Source organism: Typopeltis vanoorti, chromosome 1 (assembly GCF_054136105.1).
Source record: "Typopeltis vanoorti isolate ZY-2024b chromosome 1, IOZ_Tvanoo_1.0, whole genome shotgun sequence".
In the NCBI taxonomy this organism is placed as follows: Eukaryota; Metazoa; Arthropoda; class Arachnida; order Uropygi; family Thelyphonidae; genus Typopeltis; species Typopeltis vanoorti.
Genome location: NC_143549.1, coordinates 67,409,003 through 67,431,828, shown reverse-complemented (window position 1 = coordinate 67,431,828; position 22,826 = coordinate 67,409,003). Strand labels below are relative to the sequence as shown.

The 22,826-nt window shown below is 35.8% G+C and overlaps 1 protein-coding gene across 2 annotated transcripts in view; it reads left to right on the top strand.

The window, feature by feature from the left end:
• The window catches only part of mRpL46 (mitochondrial ribosomal protein L46), a 77,451-nt gene that overhangs the window by 14,723 nt on the left and 39,902 nt on the right, over positions 1–22,826 (top strand). For both annotated transcript variants that reach the window (XM_090390974.1, XM_090390973.1), the window contains exon 4: positions 18,654–18,796. In XM_090390974.1, coding sequence (XP_090247100.1) covers positions 18,654–18,796 — 143 coding nt within the window. The remainder of the gene's footprint in view (positions 1–18,653; positions 18,797–22,826) is intronic.

Below are 22,826 nucleotides of genomic sequence, written 5' to 3'. Positions count from 1 at the left end.
CCTTTAGACTTTCTTCCGATCGCTTCCTTGTCTTTTATTTTTGCCCCCCCCCCCATGCTTCTTTCTAACCTTATGCTCAGGAACCCATCAGACGGAAATATGTGCTTGGTGCTATTCGAAACCTTGGTGTTCGCTGTTCGTCTTGTCGCATGAAATGGCTATCCTTGGACAAGCCTGCTACTTAGCCACATTGTCACTACCGAACGTCACTCGTTCCCGTCACATCGAAGCAACTACCCACAGAAAACCGCAGGGGACAGCCAACACTTAAAACTTGAACGAGTTGAAAAATAACTACCAAAAAGAAGTCTCGAACTAGCGTCACTAAAACTTTTATAGGCTCTGTATCTGTTCTCCCTATTACGTCATTGATTTTACAGATGCCACCCAAATTTTGCACATTGTAAGTTCTCTTCTCATTGCATCTACCAAAGTTAGTTTACACGTGCCTTCGGTTCGTATTGCAATTTGCCTGTGGTCATGTTCTTAATTGGATTACAATTATTTACGCTAAACTTTGACCTTCTTGTTACAAAGTCGCCTTTACAATACCTTATTTTCTTATCGTTATTTAAGGACCATTTACAATCTTATACGAAAAGACTTAATACCATATGTACAAAGATTCAACTATTATCTATTTATAAGTCTTTTTTTTTTTCAGAAAGATGTTGCATCTCAGTTAAATGTCGAATGAAACACTGAAGACAATTTAAGTGTTCATTCCAGATTTAGCAGCAGCATCATGTTGCTAAAGCCATTGTATGAATGAATGCATCAGTTTATTTTTGGACACTTGTCATAATTTAAAATCATTGTACAAGTAGATTATCATAAAGTGCAATGCCATAAAGCAGGGACCCTTACTGTATTTCATCTCTCTCTCTCTCTCTCTCCCACACCATATGGGAAATCAGAAAACATGAATTGTTTCTCCATCAGCTGAAACTACCTATATATATCATGGTGTGACAATGCAATCAGATATCATCCATTTATTCAAGATGCTTTATTGTATGTGGGGAGAGGGGGGGATGACAAGCTAATAGAATAACCTCAAAACTGAAAGCCAGCACCATGAACATAGAAACCATAGCAAAAAAAAAAAGTGGGTCTATCATAAACTTATAAATATACTTTGAAATAATTAGTCTTACTGAGACTAAAAATAAGAATTTGGGAAAAGAGGAAATAGCATATTACTCAGCACTAAACACAAACTTTTCTGAAGTTGAGCCAATTTCAAGTTGAGGAATAAAGCAGCAACAAATCAGCTAATGGAACAACCTCAAAACTGAATGATACAAGTAAATTTCAAAATGTGAAATTGACAACGAGACTTACTTCTGCATATGTTTCTAAGAAAGGTTCCTATTAGAGAATGCAGCTGATATAAAGGAAAACCTGATTCATAGATTTAAACAACAGAGTAAGATCTCTGGCAAAAATAATCTGGGAAGATTGGAAAGACTGGCAAGGCTAATAATAACTCTCCAGACTCATGTTCAGGTCACAGACTAGTCATTACTAAGACTTGTGCATGAATTCTTTGAATTCCAGATAATTCTCATTGTTCTTCCAAAACACTGTAGACTTTTCTTAACCAGCTCTCCCTCCAAATGCACTGTTAATGTTAACGCTCTTCTTGTCAACTCTGACCATACTCTTGTCCTCCCCCCCTCCCCCCTACATATTGTCCTTCTTCCAGCCGGTTTGTCTCATATCCTGTGGCATTGTAATGGTGCCAGTTGGGATGACCTTCAGGATTTCTATGCCTCTTTTCCTTGATCTGATTGTTTCTGCTCACCTCATTCAAACACTTGCTCCAGTTTAGTAACCAAATTATTCTTACTGGGATGAAAGTATTTATATCCCACTCCGAAATCCCTGAGCCTTATCCAAGTTTTGGTTTCCTAACAAATGTGCCAAGCATTCCAAGCTAAAAATGCAGCATGCACTCATTGCTGAACTTAAAAACTCCAGCATCTCATTCAACTTACACAAAACAAATATAAAGCAAAATTTGCAAGGACCAAATGCACTAAGCTTGCTTTCCCACTCAAATGGTAGTTGAGCCTTCTGATCTCTTGTCAAGGTTGCTGGGCAAAACTTTGTAATGTTATGTTTCCATCTCTTTTATCCTGTGGGAACAGTGGTAGCATCTCCTGAAGTAAGGCAGACTTCTCATCTTGTCCTGCAACTCTTGTTTAAATGACCAATGGAAATCTCCTGTTATTCCACAAACCCAAAAATTTGTCTCTTCTCATCTTTTGTTCAACAGGGTATCAAAAAAATACTCAGTAGCCTCAATACTAATAAGGCCCTTGGTCCAGATCATATCCCTCCAGATATAAACTAAAAGCTTGCGCTTCAGAACTTACACCAACCCTATATCACCTTTGCAAGGTCATACTCATTTGGCATCTTTTCAACAGCATTAAAGCAAGTTTTATCCAGCCTGTTTCGAAAAAAGGGACATAAAAGCTAGCCATCAAACTATCATCCCATTGTCCTCACCTCAATACATTCAAAAGTGATGGAGAAGGTCATTGATAACCAGCTTCTCACTATTCAGATACCAGTCAGTTGTGTGTGTCTCTTAGCAAGGAATCTTACAATAGACTCCCTCGCTAACCTTACCACCTTTGGACGCAGTCCACGAAAAGATTTGAAGAAACTCGTGTGGTCACCTCATATTTCCAAGACATTTGATTGAGTTTGGCATCCTGGCCTTCTTACCAGGTTACCATCTTATAGTCTCCCTCCTACAAGTTAATTGCCATCTTTTTTCTGGTAATTCATTGCATGTGATGATGGATCTTTTCTATGTAAATTTTCTCTCTGAATTTTAACGCTTCCAAAACACAGAAAAGTATTTCCCAGAAGAAAGATTTTGTCTCACTCTCCTTCACTTTTGATAATCTTCCTCTCACTAATCAATATCAAGTTTTTCTTCTTCTTGGGCTGACTTTTACATCTGTATCTTGTCATGAACACATCATATTCATAGCTTCTGCAGCTTCTGAAAAGTTTAGTATTATTTTTCATTCTAAACATTATTTCTCTTCTGCTAAACTCCTAAATCTTTATAAATCCCAAATCCCTGCAACCTTAAAATATTGTTCTCACATCTCTTTTGGTGCAACACAGTGCTTCCTCAGGATGCTTGATTATATCCGGAAGAGAGCTGTTTTCTTAGGAGATGACCTCTCTTCTCTCAGTGACTACCTGCAATCAATTACCCATGGCTGCATTATGTCTTTTTATAAGTATTTCCATGGATTCTCCACTAATGGCCACCACCATTCCTCCATTTTTCTCTAGTCTTGTAAGAAGTTGTCTCCATAATTTTCTTATGGAGACCACTACTGTGTTAGAGTAATAACTTCAGTTTGCTATAAACAGAAATAATTACTTGACATTTTGACCTTCATATCAAGGTCATCATATGAAATATGCACACACACACACAGGGCAATTCTCAATTATTGTCAGAGTTTTTGTGCAAAATTTTCAAACCAGAAAATTTTCTGGTTTGAAAATTTCAAGAGACTGGTAGTGTTCTGCACCAAAATCTTGATGACCAAGCACCTCACAAGAAAAGATGTTGATTGAATCCAGGAAGCATTTTATTGAAGTCCACAAAAATCAACTAGACGAGCTTCTTTCTAGTTAGGTATTCCACAAACAACTGTTTGGAGGGTTGTTCATAAACACCTTCAACTTCGTACCTACAAGCTACAAAATAAAACAGCTTACAGAATATTAAAGTGTCACTCAGAAAGTTTTATTTGACAACTCTGTACTTGCCACATTGATGTCTGAGGGATAATATAATACTTCAAAAATGGCAACTGTTCAAGAAAAGCAATATGTGCGTACTTTGGTTTTTCAAAACAAAGTCCATTATTACAATCAGTGTTATTACAGAACTCAGTATGAAAAATATCCACCTTCAGATAATGCTATCCAACGTTGGTTAAAGCAATTTCAAAAGACAGGTAGTGTTCAGCACCAAAAAGGAGTGGGAAGACCAAGCAACTCGCAGGCAGATGTTGACTGAATCCAGGAAACTTTTTATTGAAGCCTACAAAAATCAACTAGATGAGCTTCTTTGCAGTTAGGTATACCACAAACAACTGTTTGGAGGGTTTTCATAACTGTCTTCAACTCCGTGCCTACAAACTGCACATTGTGCAGGGTTTACAGCCGGACAATAAACCCTGGCATTTCCAATTTGTCTAAGACATTTTGTTGGAAGTCGAAGCTGATGAAAATTACTTTGGAGATGGATATTTAGTGATGAAGCAACATTTTGCATATAAGGGAGGGTAAATCATCATCATAGCTGCAGAATATGGGGATCACGCCATTCAAGTATTCAAAACAGATAGTCCAAAGGTGAATGTCTGGTGCACTTTGTCATGTTCAGAAGTTTTGGGGCCCTTTTTTTCTTTGCGGAAAAAACAGTGGTGAACTGCTATGCTGGACATGCTACAGCTGTATTTGTTATCCCAGTTGGAAGATCACCAGCAAGATGGAGCACCGCCACATTGGGCTCTTATTGTCCGAGAATTTCTTGACATGCATTTTCCTGTGTGCTGGATTGGGCATGGTGGACCAATTCCATGACCTCTGTGCTCACCTGATATTACGGCACTTGATTTCTTCCTGTTGGGATACATGAATGGCATTGTTTACCAGACCCATGTCACCTCCTTCAATGAACTAAAGACTAGAATTGTTGCTGTGATGTAACAGTTACACCACAAATGATGGAGAACACTTGGAGGGAAATTGATTATTGCTTGAACATCTTGCATGCCAAGAAAGGCATGCATGTTGAAGTTGTTTAGCATTCTGCAGTATTGATTCTATATCTATAGGTAATGAAACTTTTTGAGTTACACTTTCATATTCTGTAAGCAGTTTTGTTTTATATATGAGGGACGTCCAGAAAGTAAGTTCCATTTTTAAATATTTTCACTGCAGTGCTGCGATTGCAATGATGCACATGCATGCTGAGTTTGTTGATTCCTTAGGCAAGGAGTTGGTGATGTTTATAATGTCTAAGAAAATCGAATCGCCTGTTGCATGTGAAATTAGGTCAGTTATCCGTTTCTTGAATGTGAGGAATGTTAAAGCAGCTGAAATTCATCGGCAAATTATCGAGGTTTATGGAGAACATGGAATGTTTGATTCAGTGGTACAAAAGATGGGTAAGACTTTTAAATGAAGGAAGGACAGGTGTGCATGATGATGATGAATGGAGCAGGCGACCATCTTTAGTGACTGATGATTTTGTTTGTTCAGTTGAAAAGAAGATTCAACAGAATAGGGGATTCACTATGATGTCACTCTTGCTGCAATTTCCAGAAGTTTCACGTTCATGTCTTCATGAAATTGTGTTGGAGAAACCGAATTATTGGAAATTGTGTGCACGTTGGGTGCCGAAGTTGCTTACAGAATAACACAAAGTGAATTGGCTGGACAATGCATTGAAATTCTTGACACACACACTACCATGAGAATGGCGATGCTTTCCTGAGCAGACTTGTCACCGGGGACGAGACTTTGGTTGTTGCACACAACTCCTGAATCCAAACAACAGTCCATGGAGTGGAGGCACACCTCATCACCAGGTCAAGATGAAATTGAAGATGACGGTTTCCACTCGGAAAATCATGTGCACTGTGTTTTGGGATGGACAAGGAATTTTGCTGGTAGACTTCTTGGGTCAAGGCTTCACAATCGACGTGAGTATATACTGCCAAACCCTTAAGAAACTGTGTCGCGCGATCCAGAATAAATGACATGGCATGCTTACCAGACGCCAAGTGACTTTCATCTGTTCAAACATCTGAAATCTTTCCTTGGTGGCCGGCGGTTTCAAGTCAAAGAAGCAGTCAATACGTTGTTTGCATCACAGGCAGCAACCTTCTACTAATACACATAGTAAGCTAAAGTAACACTAATTTGGCCCACTGTTAATACAGCTGGACTGACCTGTGGTGGAAAAAAAAAATCTGCTACTTGATAGCTAGAGTCCTGTTATCTGTTTGGCTAGAGACTACTAACAAATAAATTAAAAACAGTATTGGTGTTGACCAGTGCATGAAATAAGAGCTGAAATTATTGCTTATAGTCCTGAAATGAGGTTTTGCTGAAGAACTTGAAACAGAAGTTGTGGGTTAAATGTGAGCCATCTATATTGTTGGGATTTTTAGGTCACCATTATTTAGATTAGGATGATTGATGAAAATTTCACAGGCTTCCTTCAATTTGTATTCATATCAAGTTTTAGTATGATTTAAGGAATTACATTCCTATGCAATCAGTTTGGTGCAGTGTTAAGAGCACGTTCAGATAGGATCAGTATTGGTCACCACCAGTACCTTTTTTTTGCTTTGCCAGTGGTGTAGGATGTTGACCAAATTAGTGTTACTTGAACTGCTATATGTATTGTAATGTAGCTTGGTTCTTTGTATATTATGTTTTCTGCTCTATATTTCTTGATATGAAGATTCCTTCAGATGACCTTGATATGAAGCTTGAAATGGTGGGTAATTATTTTTGTTTATATTAAATCAAAATTATTACTCTAACACAGTGGAGTAATTTTATTATAATGAATAATAAAATTATTGTATTTTATTACAGTGAATACTGGTTTCCATGTAACTATGAAAGAAAGGATCATATCCATGGAGATTTAACTATTACACTCATCAAGCATTGCATTCATTATGGTAAGCTAAAGATACATGTTTCACTTTTGATCGGTTGCATTTTTAAAAAGATGTTGAGAAGCATTCTTATTTCCAACTGCATCAAGCTAAAAAAAGAAATTCACCTCTGCTAAAGCACTTTGTATCTATACCCGTACAGAGAAAGCAGTACTTAGGGAACAAAGTCAAATAGTCCCCAAAAACTTAGTACTGGCTCAAAATCACATTATGAATTTAAAATCTGAACTGCCTGGTTATAAAAATCCTGATATTTGGAATGTGCTTGAAAGGATCACTTACAACTCAGATAAACACATTCTGGAAAGTAATAAAGAAAGGCTTATAACAAAGTTCATAGACCGAAACAATGGCAAGATTTAAACAACCATCATACAAATGAAACAGATTGGAATATTTCTTCCCCAGTGAATAAATCTAGACACAATCAACTGCGAACAAGAGAGAGGAGGAGTAACCAACCATTTGCAAAGAACTGCCATGTGATCAATCTTTCCAGTCACACCTTAAATAATAGTGAACTTTTACTACTCAATAAAGGCATAAACTTTGCAGTAGTACCTAGAACTATTAATAAATTGGATATTATATACCATATTGAAAAGTGAATTAAATTTCTCTCAACTAACATAGCTGATAAAACTGTGTTTAGAAACTCATAACATTTCGAATAATACCAAAGCAATATGTAACAATCTCACCAAAACAGAATTAACAGCCATCAAATCATTAAACATTGATAAGGATTTTTAGGTAATTCACTAATAGTATATTTATATTAGCTTAATAAATGATCAAGTTTTAACTCATAGATGTTTTTATTATTATTATTATTATTATTATTATTATTATTATTATTATTATTATTATGTGACACCTCCAGGGAGTCCAGTGACTCATCGAGGGAGAGCACCTGCTCTACAACTTTCCGTTTCCACCAACTATACCGAACTGCAACTACACCAATACCATCTTCCGCCAACCACCACCAATAGTATTTATTAACACTAGATGTATTTCTCTGACATGTTTCACTGTCTATATGGCTGGCAGCAACTTCAGGAAGTTATTTAGCATATTAAAAAAAGAAGAAAAAAATTAAACATTTCACAACAGCCAGGGATTTGTAGTTATTTATTAAGTTAAAGCTTATAAGGATATCATTTGAACAAATCAAATTAGCTTCATCAAATGAATCAATTAATCTCTGACAGCAATACTTATCATCTTGAGAACTGTAATACAACTAATGGGATTAAAAAGAAAACTGTTAGATTACTTAATCCGTTGCTTCTTGGCCATCAGATGCTGTTAAAAAAAGCTATTACCACATTACACATACTCTCCTAGAATTTATGGTGTTCTTAAAGTACATCAACAATATAATCTGCTGCTTTAGCAGATTGGAGTTGGTAGGTAATTTCTGCCTTGTATATAAACAGCATACAACACTTCATAAACAAAATTAAAAACATAACTCTCAGCAAAGATAATTTATTAGACATTTCTGCCATTTTCATATGTCCCATCATTGACACAATTCTTCTCTTGAAAAACAAATTGCTGCCTGATATTATGGTTCTCTTTGTCCACATACGGTTCAGCTTACTTTATATACCAAAATAATTTTTACCTACAGAAAGAAGGTATAACCATGGGCTTGCCATTATCTCCTCCTGTTGCCAACTTTTATATGGAAGTTTTTGAGTAATGTGTTCTAGATTCCTCTTCTTTAAAACCTACACTGTAGTTTAGATATGTGGAATATTTAGATATATTTAAAGTTTTTACAGCAAAATGGCTACCAAACTTTAAATACCTTCATCATCCATCTGAACTAACAACATAAATGCTTGCAATTTACCATTGAAACTGAAAACCAAATCTCACTTCCATTTCTGGATAAACTTGGAGTCATTAACACTCAAAAACAGAGCAATAAAAGTTTGCTCTAATGAGCAAAGCTCTTAAGCATGAATTAAGTATTAGCAATATGTTAATGAACAGTGATTATAGCAAAAATACCATCCATAAAATTCTTCACAAAACTACACTTTAAAAAGAAATAGTATAGAGTACAGTGAAATTATAGTCATTCCAGACATTAAAGGGATATCAGAAAAAATAGATTGCTGCCTTTAATCCCTTCTCTACAAAACTGAAAAACATAGTCAATACCTCTTTAAAAACATGATTTCAACAAAAAAAAATGAATAATAACAATTATTTGAATTTTTTTTTTTTCCCTTGCAAAATTTTATATGTGGATGTCATCATGCTTACAATTTTAGAAATGTGTTCCATTTTCATGAACAACAAATGTTTAATTGCATTACTTGCTTTCTGATTGTGAGACTTTTTTTTTTTTTTTTAATATCAGAAATTTATATCTAGTAATGTTTCAGGACTTCAGTTTTTCCTTGACTTTTAGCTTAAAACGAAAACAGATGAATTTTATTTATTTATTTTTATAGAATGCTCAGTTCAGTAATAATATCTAGTGCTTAACTGCTGTAGATAGATATGATGAAAATGTCAAAAACGTATCTTATATAAAGGTGGCCCAAAATGTACCTACCAAGTTTAAATCCAATTTTTTTTACAATTAGCTGTATAATTAGGAAAAAACTTTACCGACACATTATAGCCATGAAGCCATTTGTATTTGATGGCTATAACGTGTCGGTAAAGTTTTTTTTTCTAATTATACTAGCTAATTGCAGAGAAAATTGGATTTAAACTTGGTAGGTACATTTTGAGCCACCCTGTAGATTGCTTCAAACTTTATGCTTGTGTTTTTTTGTTTTTTTTTTCACTTTTTTTTTTCTCTCTAGTTTCTTTCATCACTTATTCAGCTATTTGCTGAATTATTCTAAATTTTACAATTATTCTCATCCATCTCTGTACCAGAAACTGAATTATAAATAACTACTCTTTGTTTAATTTTCCACTGTTTTGAAAATTTTTACAGGAAGTAGTTCATGTTTCAGTATTGAGTCTATTATTTCATTTATAATTCATATTTGATTAAGTCATCACTTTTTTTCTCTCTAGTTTCTTTCATCACTTATTCGGCTATTTGCTGAAATTATTCTAAATTTTACAAATGGACTTCTTATATAAAAATTGTTTATATTTATGCCATAAAAAAGTTTAGTTGTGAATGTTACTTGGGGGCCCCCCCCCACCTTAAAAAAAACTCTCCCAAATGTTACTGCTGCTGGTTGCCAATTCTGAAATAAACTGTCTTGAAATACCAGCTAATATCCTCTCTGTTCTAGCAGTAGGTTGAAAGCTAACCAAGATTACTCACTACTGTTGAGAAAGAGCATATTTCAGAAATCATACTAAATTCCCTCCCTCCCTCTCAAAAGAGTATACTTCTGAAACAAAATACTAATGAAATATTTTTATCAAAACTAATTCTGTCTAATTTATATCTAGTCAATAATTTCTTAGGATAATAATTACCACTTCAGTTTTGTTATCAACAAATTATAAATCATCTGATAGTTATCGTGGAAAAAAAGTGCAGCTGTGTTATATAGCTTTCAACTTTTTTTGGGGGTGGGGAAAGGATTTAACTGCCTATTTAAACTACAGTTATTTCAGACTATAGTTCATTTTCAAAATTGTTCACAAGAGAATTAAAAACATTTCATTTTGGGAGCATGCACATATACATTTTTACCATGTAACAATAATAAAAGTATAGCCACTTCATAAATGCTACATAATATCAAACAGCAGTAAATGTATTTCTTTTCAAATATGTGACATTTTATTATTCGTACTGCATAATAATAATAATAAATCAGAAAATAATTATAAGAATGACATTAATCTTTTCACTGCTAAGCTCGAATATTCTTTTGCATTTAAAAAATCTGCGCTGAAACTACTTTTAATCATATTTGAATTCTGCCGGCACATAGAGATGCCTATTATGAATATAATTCAATTAAAATCAAGCACTGTCTTCATCTGATCTTATCAGGAGGAAAATATTTACACTTTTATATGTAGTAAAAGAAATCTCCCTGCTGATGTATCGCATCGCATAGGCTAAGACTAAGAGACCAGTTAGCTAAGAATAAAGCTCCATTATGTAATAGATTAAGAATAACATGAGCAGTTCTGCTGATTGTTTGTGCAATGCACTTGAAGTGGTGCAGAAAGTTCTGTTTTCATCTCCTGTGCCAGAACAGTTCTAAATTCTTAGACACTATATGAAGTAAATATAAGGAAAAACACAATATTTATGGATTTTCAGCTGACAAATAAGAGAATTTTTTTTTCAAATCTTCTATACGCTGAAAGTCACTAAAATGGGATATGTGTATCATGGACTAAGCCCAAGATTGAAAGGAAGATGCTCTAAAATACTGGTTCTTTCTGTTAAAAAAAAAAAACAAACCTACAGTGTATTGTGATGCGTGTCCAAATACTCCATTTGAAGAGAAGAAAAGGGGAAAGAGAGGGAGGGAGCCCAGACGCATGTGTATCATTGTACAAAGAATGTACATATGTACGAGGGGCGTTCAGAAAAAGACCAAACTTTTTAAATAGCATGCCAACTGGCACAGAGAGCACCCTGCAACTACTCAGTGTACCTAGCGGCAGGTTTGACAACAAGCTGCCATTTGCCCCATTCTGATATGAGCATTAGTCATTGAGATACATCCACTGAAGTGAGCACGTGCACAAGCTGTTCATCGGATTAGTGACAAAGTGACAATGAAAGAGAGAGCTTGAAGAATAATGAGTGTGTGTGTTTTTGTGTGAAATTTTGCTGCAAACTTGGTAAAAATTTTACAGAGAAATTTCAATTGCTTAACCAAGCATACGGGGAGGACTGTATGAGCTGAATGCAGTGCTATGGGTGGTTTAATCGTCAATGGATAAGTCGGTCAATCAAAGTGATGTTGGTTGTGTTTTTTTTTTTTTTATTGGAAAGGCATTGTCCATTATGAATTTGTACCACATGGTCAGATAGTAAACAAAGATTTGTACTAGGAAGGTTTAGTGCATTTGAGGGATGCTGTGCGCGGGAAAAGGCCTGAATTGTGGGAAAACCAGACAGATGTTGCATCACAACAACGCAACTTCTCATCATCCTCAGTTATATGGCAAAACATCAGACATCCATTGTATCCCATCTACCCTATTCTCCTGACTTAATCCCAGCAGGCTTCTTCCTGTTTCCCAAACTTAAAACCACTTTGAAAGGACGTTGTTTCCAAACCATAGAGGAGATTCAGGAAAGTGCGATAAGACAACTCTGCACCATCACAGAAAGTGCATTCTAACAATGGAAGAAATATTGGGAGCAGTGTAGAGGGGGACTATTTTGAAGGTGGACAGTACTTAAAATGTTGTAAAATGAGCAATATAATCTTTATATCAAGAGTTAGTCTTTTTTTTGAATATGCCTTGTATTCATACATTCTTTCCACTCCTGTGGAATCTTTCCTGTTCTGAAACTCATAGTCTGGTGAAAGTAACAGCTAGTTCAGCTGAACACTCTTTTAGTATCTGTGCTGATATCCCATCAGCCTCTATTGTTGAATTCTTATTGAGTTTGTGTAACAGCTAGAGTATCTCCTCCTCCTCATACACATCAGCTTCTTCATTCAGTGAAGAAATAGCAGTGAGCTCAGTGTTGCATACACCAAGTTAATAGTCCTCCCCGTACGCTTGGTTAAGCAATTGAAATATCTCTGTAAAATTTTTACCAAGTTTGCAGCAAAATTTCACACACAAACACATACACTCATTATTCTTCAAGCTCTTTTATTGTCACTTTGTCACTAATCCGACAAACAGCTTGTGCACGTGCTCACTTCAGCAGATGTATCTCAATGACTAATGCTCATAGCAGAATGGGGCAAATGGCAGCTTGTTGTCAAACCTGCGGCTAGGTGCACTCAGTAGTTGCAGGGTGCTCTCTGTCATTAGCTAAATGGGCAGTCATTAGTTGACCAATCTATTCTGCATCTGTCACCTGCATACAGTATGCATTCAGTGGACTTAGTCCTCCACATTCATTCTTTCTGGTTAAAATGTTATTTTCTTGACAACGAAAACTATGGAAATAACTTCTATTGGGATTTATTGATCAAGTATTTTTTTAGAACTGATATAAGTCACTTAAAGCTAAAAACTGTTACAGACTATAAATCATCTGATTCCAATTATATTTGACAAAACAGAATGCATACAATACATGCATAGCACGTGTATGATTCCACTTGTTGTTATTTAGGAACATTCTATAATTGGCATTATAATTCAGTTCTTGTATGTTTAGAGATCTAATGAGGGTCTTCCAGATCTCAGGCAAGATTAATCCTTGGTTCCTGTTAAGGTTTTGTACTGAACAGGCAACTGTTGTGGCTTCTTTAATAATTTGGGAGCAGAAATCCTCCTCTATGTAAGGAATGGTGCTTTTATCCTACTCTATGATATGGTTAGTTCTTGAGAAATGAAAGGATAAACCCGACTTTTCTTCTCTATTGTTATTAATGTCTCTAATGTGCTCCCGTTGTCTAATCTCAAGGCTTCTTGAAGTCTGGCCGATGTAATTTAAACCACACGAGCAGGGTATGTTGTAAACTCCAGCATATTTGAAGAAAGGATGGCCATCTTTTGGAGAGCTTAAGAGTTGTCTAATCATTTCTGTAGGTGTAAAAGTCACTCTTATTCTATGGAGTTTGAGGAGACTTGCAACCTTATTAGAAACTGTCCCCCACGTATGGAATGACGATTGTAGAAATATACTGTGTGTCATCCTGTTGTCTTTGTGGGGGGTGATCAGAGATGCCAACAGCCTCAGTTGGTGAAACTAGTTGGTATAACATAGTTGTTCTAAAAAAATACTTGATCAATAAATCCCAATAGAAGTCATTTCTATTCATTCATTCTTTCTTTTACTTGCAGCTTAATGATAGAATTATTTTGGTTGTCTTTAGCTTGCAGAACCAGTTCCTTTTCATATGACTTGGCTTTTTGTACAATGATTGTAACTCTTCTGGCTTGTTCCTTATAATTTTCATAACTAACATCATCGTTCTGTACACAGTATTCCTCGCACATCATTTTTTAAGTTTCTTGCATAATAAAATGCATATCCAATGCTCTCATTCTCTATTTATTCTTTGAACATTAGGGACACATTCTGATATAGCATTATTTAAGTATTTTAATGATGATTCATTCCCCCTCCCCTCCTCTTTCTCTCACTGACCCTCTCCAGTCACTTTCCTCATTATGCTTTGTTCTGCACTATGCCTTTTCTGTAAGTATTTTCTTGCATGCTGCTCCACTGAACTGGCCTTTCCATTCTTCCACCACTTTAACCATTTACAAAAATGGGTATCTGCTAGTCAACATCCTTATACAGTTCATCTCCAAACTTATCAAAACAACTTCTCATTTGTGTCATTCATTCATTCCATCTTCTCCTGTTCATTGAAACAATGATCTTCATAAAGGAGGTGATCGAACTCAAGCATCAAACTATAGGCCTGGCCTATCAGGTGTTGTGGTTAAGTTGTTGGAGAAGCTTGTGAGAACTAGGATCCAGAGTTGGGTTGACAACAATCGTATTATCTTTGATGGACAGCATGGATTTGCTAAAGGGAGGTCATGTTTAGTAATCTACGTACTTATTACAATAAAGTGACTGCTTCCTTGGACAGAGGAGAAGGATATACAGTAATATACTTAGACTTCGCAAAGGCTTTTGATAGAGTATCTCATGATAAGGTGATAGTCAAACTAGAGCAGATGGGGTTGGATATTAGATTAGTGCATTGGATTAGAGACTGGCTATCTGATAGGTATCAACAAGTTGTGTATGGGGGAGCGATATCCAGGAAAAGGAAAGTCACTAGTGGAGTGCCTCAGGGGTCTGTTTTGGGGCCATTACTGTTTAACTTGTATATTAATGATATAGGTGAAGATTTGGATGGAGATATTTAGTTGTTTGCAGATGATGCAGAGTTGGGATGAACCATGAAGAGTAGTGAAGATGTTGTGGCCTTACAAGAAGACTTGAATTGAGTAATTGGGCACAGAAATGGAGATGTGAGTTCAATGTTGCAAAATGTAAGGTTTTAAAATTTGGAAAACAAAGATGGGATGCAGAATTTATGCTTGGTGAGGATATATTGTTGGAAGAAATAAGAGATCTGGGGGTGATAGTGGATAAGGATCTGAAATTTAGGGGAAACATAGCCAAAATTGTGAAGACAACACAAAGGCTTCTGGGAATGATGTGGAGGACACTGATGTGTAGAAGTAGGGAGATTCTTGTTCCGTTGTATAAGGCTTTGATTAGGCCACACATGGACTATTGATTGTGCCCAGATTTGGTCACCTGGTTTTCAGAAGGATGAAGAGATGTTGGAAAGGGTCCAAAGGCGATTGACTAAAGTAGTTTCTGACCTCTGAAATGTCGAGTATGAGGAATGATTGAGAAGATGTAATTTGCAGAGTCTGGTGGACAGGAGGAAGAGAGGAGATGTGATAGAGACCTACAATTTGGTAAGGGGTTGTTATAGGATCAATGCTGGAGAAGTTCTACAGAAAATAGTGGAAGATCTGGGGAGAACCAGAGGTCATCCCTGTATACTGTATAAAGAGGGTGTGAGTAGGGGGAGTGAGGGGCAGGTTTTTTTCGTGCAGAGTTATAAATGATTGGAATATCTTGCCTGAGAGTGTGGTGTCTGCAAGGAGTTTGAATGTGTTCAAGGCATGGTATGATGAGCTGTGTGTGTGTGATAAAAGGACCCTCCCAGATGAGTTTTTGACTCCATGAGGTCTTGGGCTAATAATAATAATAATATACCATTTTTCTGAATGAATACAATTCCCAGTTCCTCAAGAAACACATATTTGATTTTCTTTTCTCTCTAACCACTTAGACAGGCGTTGATAAACAAATCTGAGAAGATGATGTAGCTTAAATTTAATCTAAGATGATATCACTTAAACAGAATGGAAGATAATAATTAAAAAAAAAAACTCAAAGGGAAAACAGGATATAGGTGTGTGTGTGTGTGTGTGGAGGATAAGTTTGATTCAGTTAGGAATGCTTTAGAATAATCAGATCAGAGATTGACAAATGATACACTAATTTGGAAGAAAGTTTTCTATAGAAAACTGTATTATTTGTTAATAGTTATTTATAAATATTATTTTTTTATTATTAGTTGTCTATAGGAAAAGTATTATTTTTCATGTATCACGTGAGAGGGTATTTACCAGAAACTGATGATATGATATTTGAAGTATTGCTAATATTGAGTAACGTTACAGTTGCATTTGATTCATTCACCATCCTATTTTGTTTGTTTGTTTGGTCGGTTGTTCCTCTTATATTCATATTTTATTCTGCTTTCTAGTGAAATAACCACTGCTAATTTCTCATTCTGTTGTTTGAGATTTCATAGTATTACTTGAAGTGCTATTGAATCCATGGTGCTCTTCTACGAATTCAATTTTCTTCCTTCTGAAACACAAGTTTTTAAGATCATGATGATTATATAGTTCATTAGAACAAACTTATAGAGACTATTTGAATAATAACTTTAATTAGTACACCCTCTGTCCAAAAAGAAACCGAACTTTTGATAGAAAATAAAACACAGGCCAATTATAATTATTCAAATAATTTATTTCAATCAATATACTCTCCCTCAGCTTCGATACAGCATTTGACACTGTCAATTAATTTGTTAAATGAGTTTTTTATATCAGTTTTTGGGATACTGTTGAGGGTCGTGGTTACTGCCGCTTGAATGTTTTCAATGGTGTTGTATCGCTTTCCTTTCATCAGCAAATGAAGTCAGAGGAAGAGAAAGAAGTCACATGGTGCTAAATCAGGTGAATATGGCGAGTGATCCAACACATAAACTTGGTTTTTGCTCAAAAACTGTCTCACAATGTTCAAACGATGAGATGATGCATTATCGTGCAAAAGTGACCAGCTGCCTGCATCATGATATTCATGCGTATGCAATGAATTCTCGCTATCAGTCGCTTCAAAACTTCAAGATAAAACTCGCCATTCACCGTTTGGCCATGTGGAATGAATTTTTTGTGGGTAATGCCCTTGGAATCGTAGAAACAAATCAGCATTGTCTTTACTTTTGACTTCTCCAAGCGACTTTTTTTCGGATGTCCCTCTTCTGGCAGTCTCCACTTAGCACTCTGCTGCTTTGTTTCAGGCTCATACTCAAAACACCATGTTTCGTCACCAGTAACGATCGTTTCAAGGAAGTTTGAGTTCCTTACGAGCAGTTTTAATTAGGTCCTTGCAGTGTTCAATTCGATACATTTTTTGGTCGTCAGTCAACTTGTGGGGAATAAATCGCGAATTCAATTTACGAAGGCCCAAACTCTCGGTCAAAATGTTGTGCACAGTTGATTTTGGAATCCCCAATTCATCTTCAATCAATCTCATGGACGATTTCGGGTTTTCTTTGATGAAATCACACACGTTTTGGATGTTAACTTCGCTCAGTTTTTGGACGGCCCGGCTTTTTGACGTCCTCAAGTATCTCATGACCACTTTGAAATTGCTTAAACCACTCGTAAACTTGAGTATGGGATAAGCATTCATCACCGTATGCTTTTTGAAGCATTTGATGCCTTTCGGTATAACTTTTACCAAGTTTAACACAAAAGTCAATCTCAGCTCTCTGTTTGAAACTCATTTTCCGACTGTTTGTCAAAACACACACTGTCACTCTTGGCACTATAACTCAGCTTCTAATGAAACAAATGTCATAAACAGTTAACACAACACTAATGAAGGTTGCCGCTTTCAATAACAAAAAGGTGCAACAGGTGGCACCACTAGTTTCTTCTGTTTTCAAAAAGTTTGTTTATTTTTGGACAGAGGGTGTATATAGTTAACTGTACATTCATCTGGAACACATGTACAAGTAAACAAGCTAAGCCTCACTGATAAACTAGAGAATAACTTATTTAGCCAGCCACTGACTATAACCTGACCTGTTGTGGCATAGAAAGAATTTCATCAACTTTTATCATCTGGAAAGATACCCGATTCTTCATAGGAAAACATGGTATGAATGTTTAATTTAAGGAAGATTTTGTGGTCTTAATCAGTCATCTGAACCATAACAAAAATTAATGGACTAAAGATCTCTGAAATATTGATGCCAACATCAGCCAGCTAGTCTAGGTATTCATCTCCTATGAGCATCTGTAGATTTTTAGTGTTATTACCACTCCTCCCATTTGAGAGATCAACAGTATTAAAGAACTAGGTTACCAACTTTATAAAACAGCCCTTTAGTATCCAACCAGTTCTCTGCCAAATAAAATTAAGATTTGAGGCCAATAGCTGCTTTCAACCCAAGGACTCTAGGCTCACAACTTTAAGTTCCTGATGAAATCTAAAAGGACTTTAGGTTATTCATATATACAGATTACTCACACTACTATAAGTTTTGCAGACTCTCTTATATGAGGTTAATATGTATAAAAAAGTTTCATTTTTTTTTTTTTAAATCATATGGCTCTAAATTGGTCATCATTCTCTAGTTTGCTTGTAATAAGATATAGTGAAACATACTTCTTTATATATATGCAAGTGCTCCAGATGATCTGATCAGTGTTTGTAGAATCCTGGTGTAGATGAATCTGAATAACTTCTTGAGTTTCTAAAATTGCCTTTTTTAAGTTAAAAATAAAATAAAAGTTTACATAATTATTGTTTAATATTGTGTAACAGTGAAGGAAAGTTCACATAAAATGAAAAATAAAGTGAAAGGATAATGTATTGTTTATTTTTTTTAATTTTAACCAAACATCAACCAAATGTATTTAATCATTGTGAAATATATTACTTTATTTTGTTTATTGTTGATACAGAAGCTGATATATCTAATAATCAAAAGTCTCTAGAGAGAAAATTGGATCGTTACCTTTTGTTTATAACAAAACAAAAGTTAGGAAATGATTATAAATGGGTTCTGCCATCGAGTAGGCATCAGGAAGGAGAAACTTTAAGACAGGTTAGGTTTTATAAATTTTGTTTGAAGTTTTCAGTTATCTGTTTCTGTTTTCTGTTCCAAAAATGTAGACAACATATAAATATAAATTGACGTAAAAATGACCTTTGGATATAAAATCAGTCTCATTAAAATTGTATGCTTGCATATGTTGGTTAATGCAGTCAATTCACCATGACAAACTTACCCAATACAATCATCATCATCATCATCATCATCATCATCAAATTCCTGCCATTTACCCTCAAGGGGTGTACAGGATATGACAGTACTACATGAAAAAATTACATCATTACTAACTTCCTATCTACTATTTTCCTCCAAATCAGTCTGTTACTTGTCAAGACTCCAACATTATCAGATCTTATATTTCTATCGTCTAAGGCACTTTGTACCGTATCAATCCACCTATATCTTGGTCTTCCTCTGGGTCGTTTTCCTGCCAACCTGGCAGAGAACACTTGTTTTGCTAATCTTTCCTCTCCCATTCTATTTAAGTGACCATACCATCTGAGATTAGCTCTGCTAACGCATTCCTGGATGCTGACAATGTCAAGTTCTTTCCTAATATCCTCATTTTTAATATGATATTGCCATTGATGCCATCTGTTCACGCCTCTAATCTTTCTCAGGACTCTCATATCTGCGGTCTCTAGTCTTTGGTCAAGTGTTTTACTTCTGACCCAGCTCTCAGATCCATAAGTTAAAATTGGTTTGAACACTGTCTTGTATACAGCTAATTTAGTGTTCAGACTAATTTCTTTCTTATTCCATATGAATTTATTCAATTGACTTCCCACGATACCAGCTTTGCTGATTCTGTTGTCTATTTCTATATTTAGTTTACCATCTTCAGTAAAAATTGTGCCTAAGTAGATGAAATGTTTTACTTGTTCCACAGGTTCTCCATTCACAACACAGTTGACATTTTCAATGATTCTGCCTATTTTCATTGTCTTTGTCTTTTTATTGCTGACCTTCATACCATATCTATTACAACAGCTATTCAATTTAGTCAGAGAATCTTGCAGACTTGTAGCGGATTTATTTAGAAGTATAACATCATCCGCATAAAGCAAAGAGCTGACATTAACATCTCCAATTTTGATATCAGGTTTAATACCACATTCCTTCATAATGTGATCCATATAGATAATGAATAACAGAGGGGATAATGTACATCCTTGTCTCACACCAAATTTAACATTAAACCATCTTCCTGTACTTCCTTCAATTCTAACTGCTGACTCACAACTCAAATAAAGACTAAGTATTGCTTGATATAATGCCCCATTGACACCATATAACTGCAGCGTATTGAATAGCTTCTCTCTTGGCACCTTGTCATATGCCTTTTCCAAATCGACAAAACTTAAATACAGATCTTTGTTATATTCCCATGCTTTCTCGACTATTTGTCGTAAAGTGAAGATCTGATCCTGACAGCCTCTATTTGGCCTGAATCCAGCTTGTTCTTCACCAAGCTTTTCTTCCACAATTCTTCTCAACCGTTTCTCAAGTATACTTGCATAGATCTTGCCAGGAACACTCAGTAGGGAAATACCTCTGTAATTCTCACATTCAGTTTTATTTCCCTTTTTATATATGGGTACTATGAGAGCTCTACTCCAATCATCGGGAATTCGTCCCTCTGTCCAGGCTTTCTGAACTATGCAGTGCAGCCACTGTAAGACTCTTATACCACCATACTTCAGCATTTCTGGTCGAATATCATCTACTCCTGCTGCCTTTCCACATTTCAAGCCTTTGATGGCTTTTTCTATTTCAAGTATGGATATGTATTCCTGACTGCATGCCTGGTCAGTGTTTTTTATCACTGTGCTGTCATCACTGTTTGTTTCATTTAGCAGTTTTTCAAAGTAATTACTCCATACTTCAAGGATATCTTTTTCTCCTGTTTTCATTTCACCTTTATCATCTCTAATTCCTTTTACAGCACTCTTTCCTCCATTCCTAAGCTTCTTCAACAACCTCCAGAATATTTTGCCACCTTCTTGATATTTATTTTCTATATTCTTGCCAAAGTCCTCCCATGACTTTTGTTTAGCTAGTTTTACACACTGTTTAGCTTTCTTACATTTGTCTCTGTATTCTGTAAGAGTAAAAGCTGACTTATTTGCCAGGAACTTTTGATATGCTTTCTTCTTTTCCTTCACTGCCTCTTTAACTTCCTGTGTCCACCAGGGAGTTCGGATTTTTTTATCTTTGCACACAACCTCACCACATGCCTCTCTGGCAGAATCAATCAATGTTTTCTTCAGAGTTTGCCACTGAATCTCCAAGGTTTGATTCCTGTTCTCAAACTTTTTCATTTTCTTTTCAATAATATTTCCGTATTTTAGTCTACAGTTTACATCTGAGAGCTGCTCAACTTTTATTCGCTTTAAAACTTTCTTACATGTTATTCTTTTCAATATGAAATTCAATTTTATCCTGCTCAAGACTAAATAGTGATCACTTCCAATTTCAAATCCTCTGTACACTCTGGTGTCCTGCACCAGGGAGAAAACATCACTATCAACAATAACATAGTCAATGAGACTTTTCTTATTCCTAGCCTCTTCTCTCCATGTGAATTTGTGCACATTTTTATGTTGGAACATGGTGTTAGTAATAACCAGTCCATGTCCTGAGCAGAAATCCAACAGATATTTGCCATTATTATTAGCTTTGCTCTTTTCTCCAAATTTTCCCAAAATATTTTTGTATGTCTCACAATAATTTCCTACTCTACTATTTAGATCCCCAATAAGGACCAACTTTTCCTTTTTCATTGTGTCAGTTGCTTTTTCTAAAGCCTCAAAAAATTCCTCCACTTCTACCTTAGTAGAACCTTCTGTGGGACCATAGGCACAAATAAGTCTCATTGTCCAGTTCCCCATTCTCATGTTTGCCCACATCACTCTACTTGACACTGACTGCCATTCAAGAAGATTAGCCTCATATTTTGTGTTGAATACTATGGCTACTCCTTCTTTTCCTTGATTGTTATTGCCTGAATATAACATTTTGTATTTATTGCTCAGAAAGATCTCACCAGTTTTGGTCTTTTTTGTTTCAGTCACCCCTATTATGTCGATCTGGTACTTATCTAATTCCTCAGCTAGCTCCATTTCTTTGCCATTCAGGCTTCTTACGTTGATAGTACCGATCTTTAACTCTGGTGATGTTGAGTTGGGGTTTGTTTTCAGATTTGTTCCAGTAGCTGACTTTTCGCTGTTCGCCCTGGTTCCCTGGCGAAAACAACGGGGGCCTTGTTTAACCGGGCGACGCCCCAGCCGGCATGAAATTTTGTCATGTTGTACCATCATTTTTTATTTTGGTTTAACCAATAAGAATACAATTTGGTCGGCTAAATCCCAAATTGCCAGCCCATCCTCGTTCGTTCAGTATCAAAGTAGATACCCAACAGGGTGCACCACGAGAAGGTGAGGATTGGACATTAGGTCAGAAGCCCTGGTTGGTTCTCCACATTCCTTTAAAGGCTATGTGGAGGTCTCCTCTCAGTTATACAGCTTTGACCCTTAAGCACCCCCATAATTGAAACATTTCAGCCAAATCTCCATAACATCAGTTCTATTCTAAAAGAAATTCACTTTTACAAGCCTCCCATTATAACAAACTATTTTTGAAGATGAGCTAGAATTCACAGAATATCTGAATTTGATTTTGAGAACTTGAGTTTGTTTTAATACATTCATTTGAAACATTAGTCATAATTCACATACTCTTTCCTTCCACCTTTACCATAGCTACCTTCAAGGCATTGTTCAACTGAACAGGCATCCATAATCTCCACTTGCTAGATCAGTAAAATCTTTGAATAGCAGCTGTCATCATGTACTAAAACTGGGGGGAGGGATATCTTAAGGATCACTGTGAAATGCATAGAAAGTAAGAAAGTTCTTATTAAAATGCATATCAATTAACCGAATTTACATAGAATATGATATTAGAAAGTTATTAAAATAATAGCAAGTTTGTATACAGAAGCTAGAAGAAGAAAAAGAGC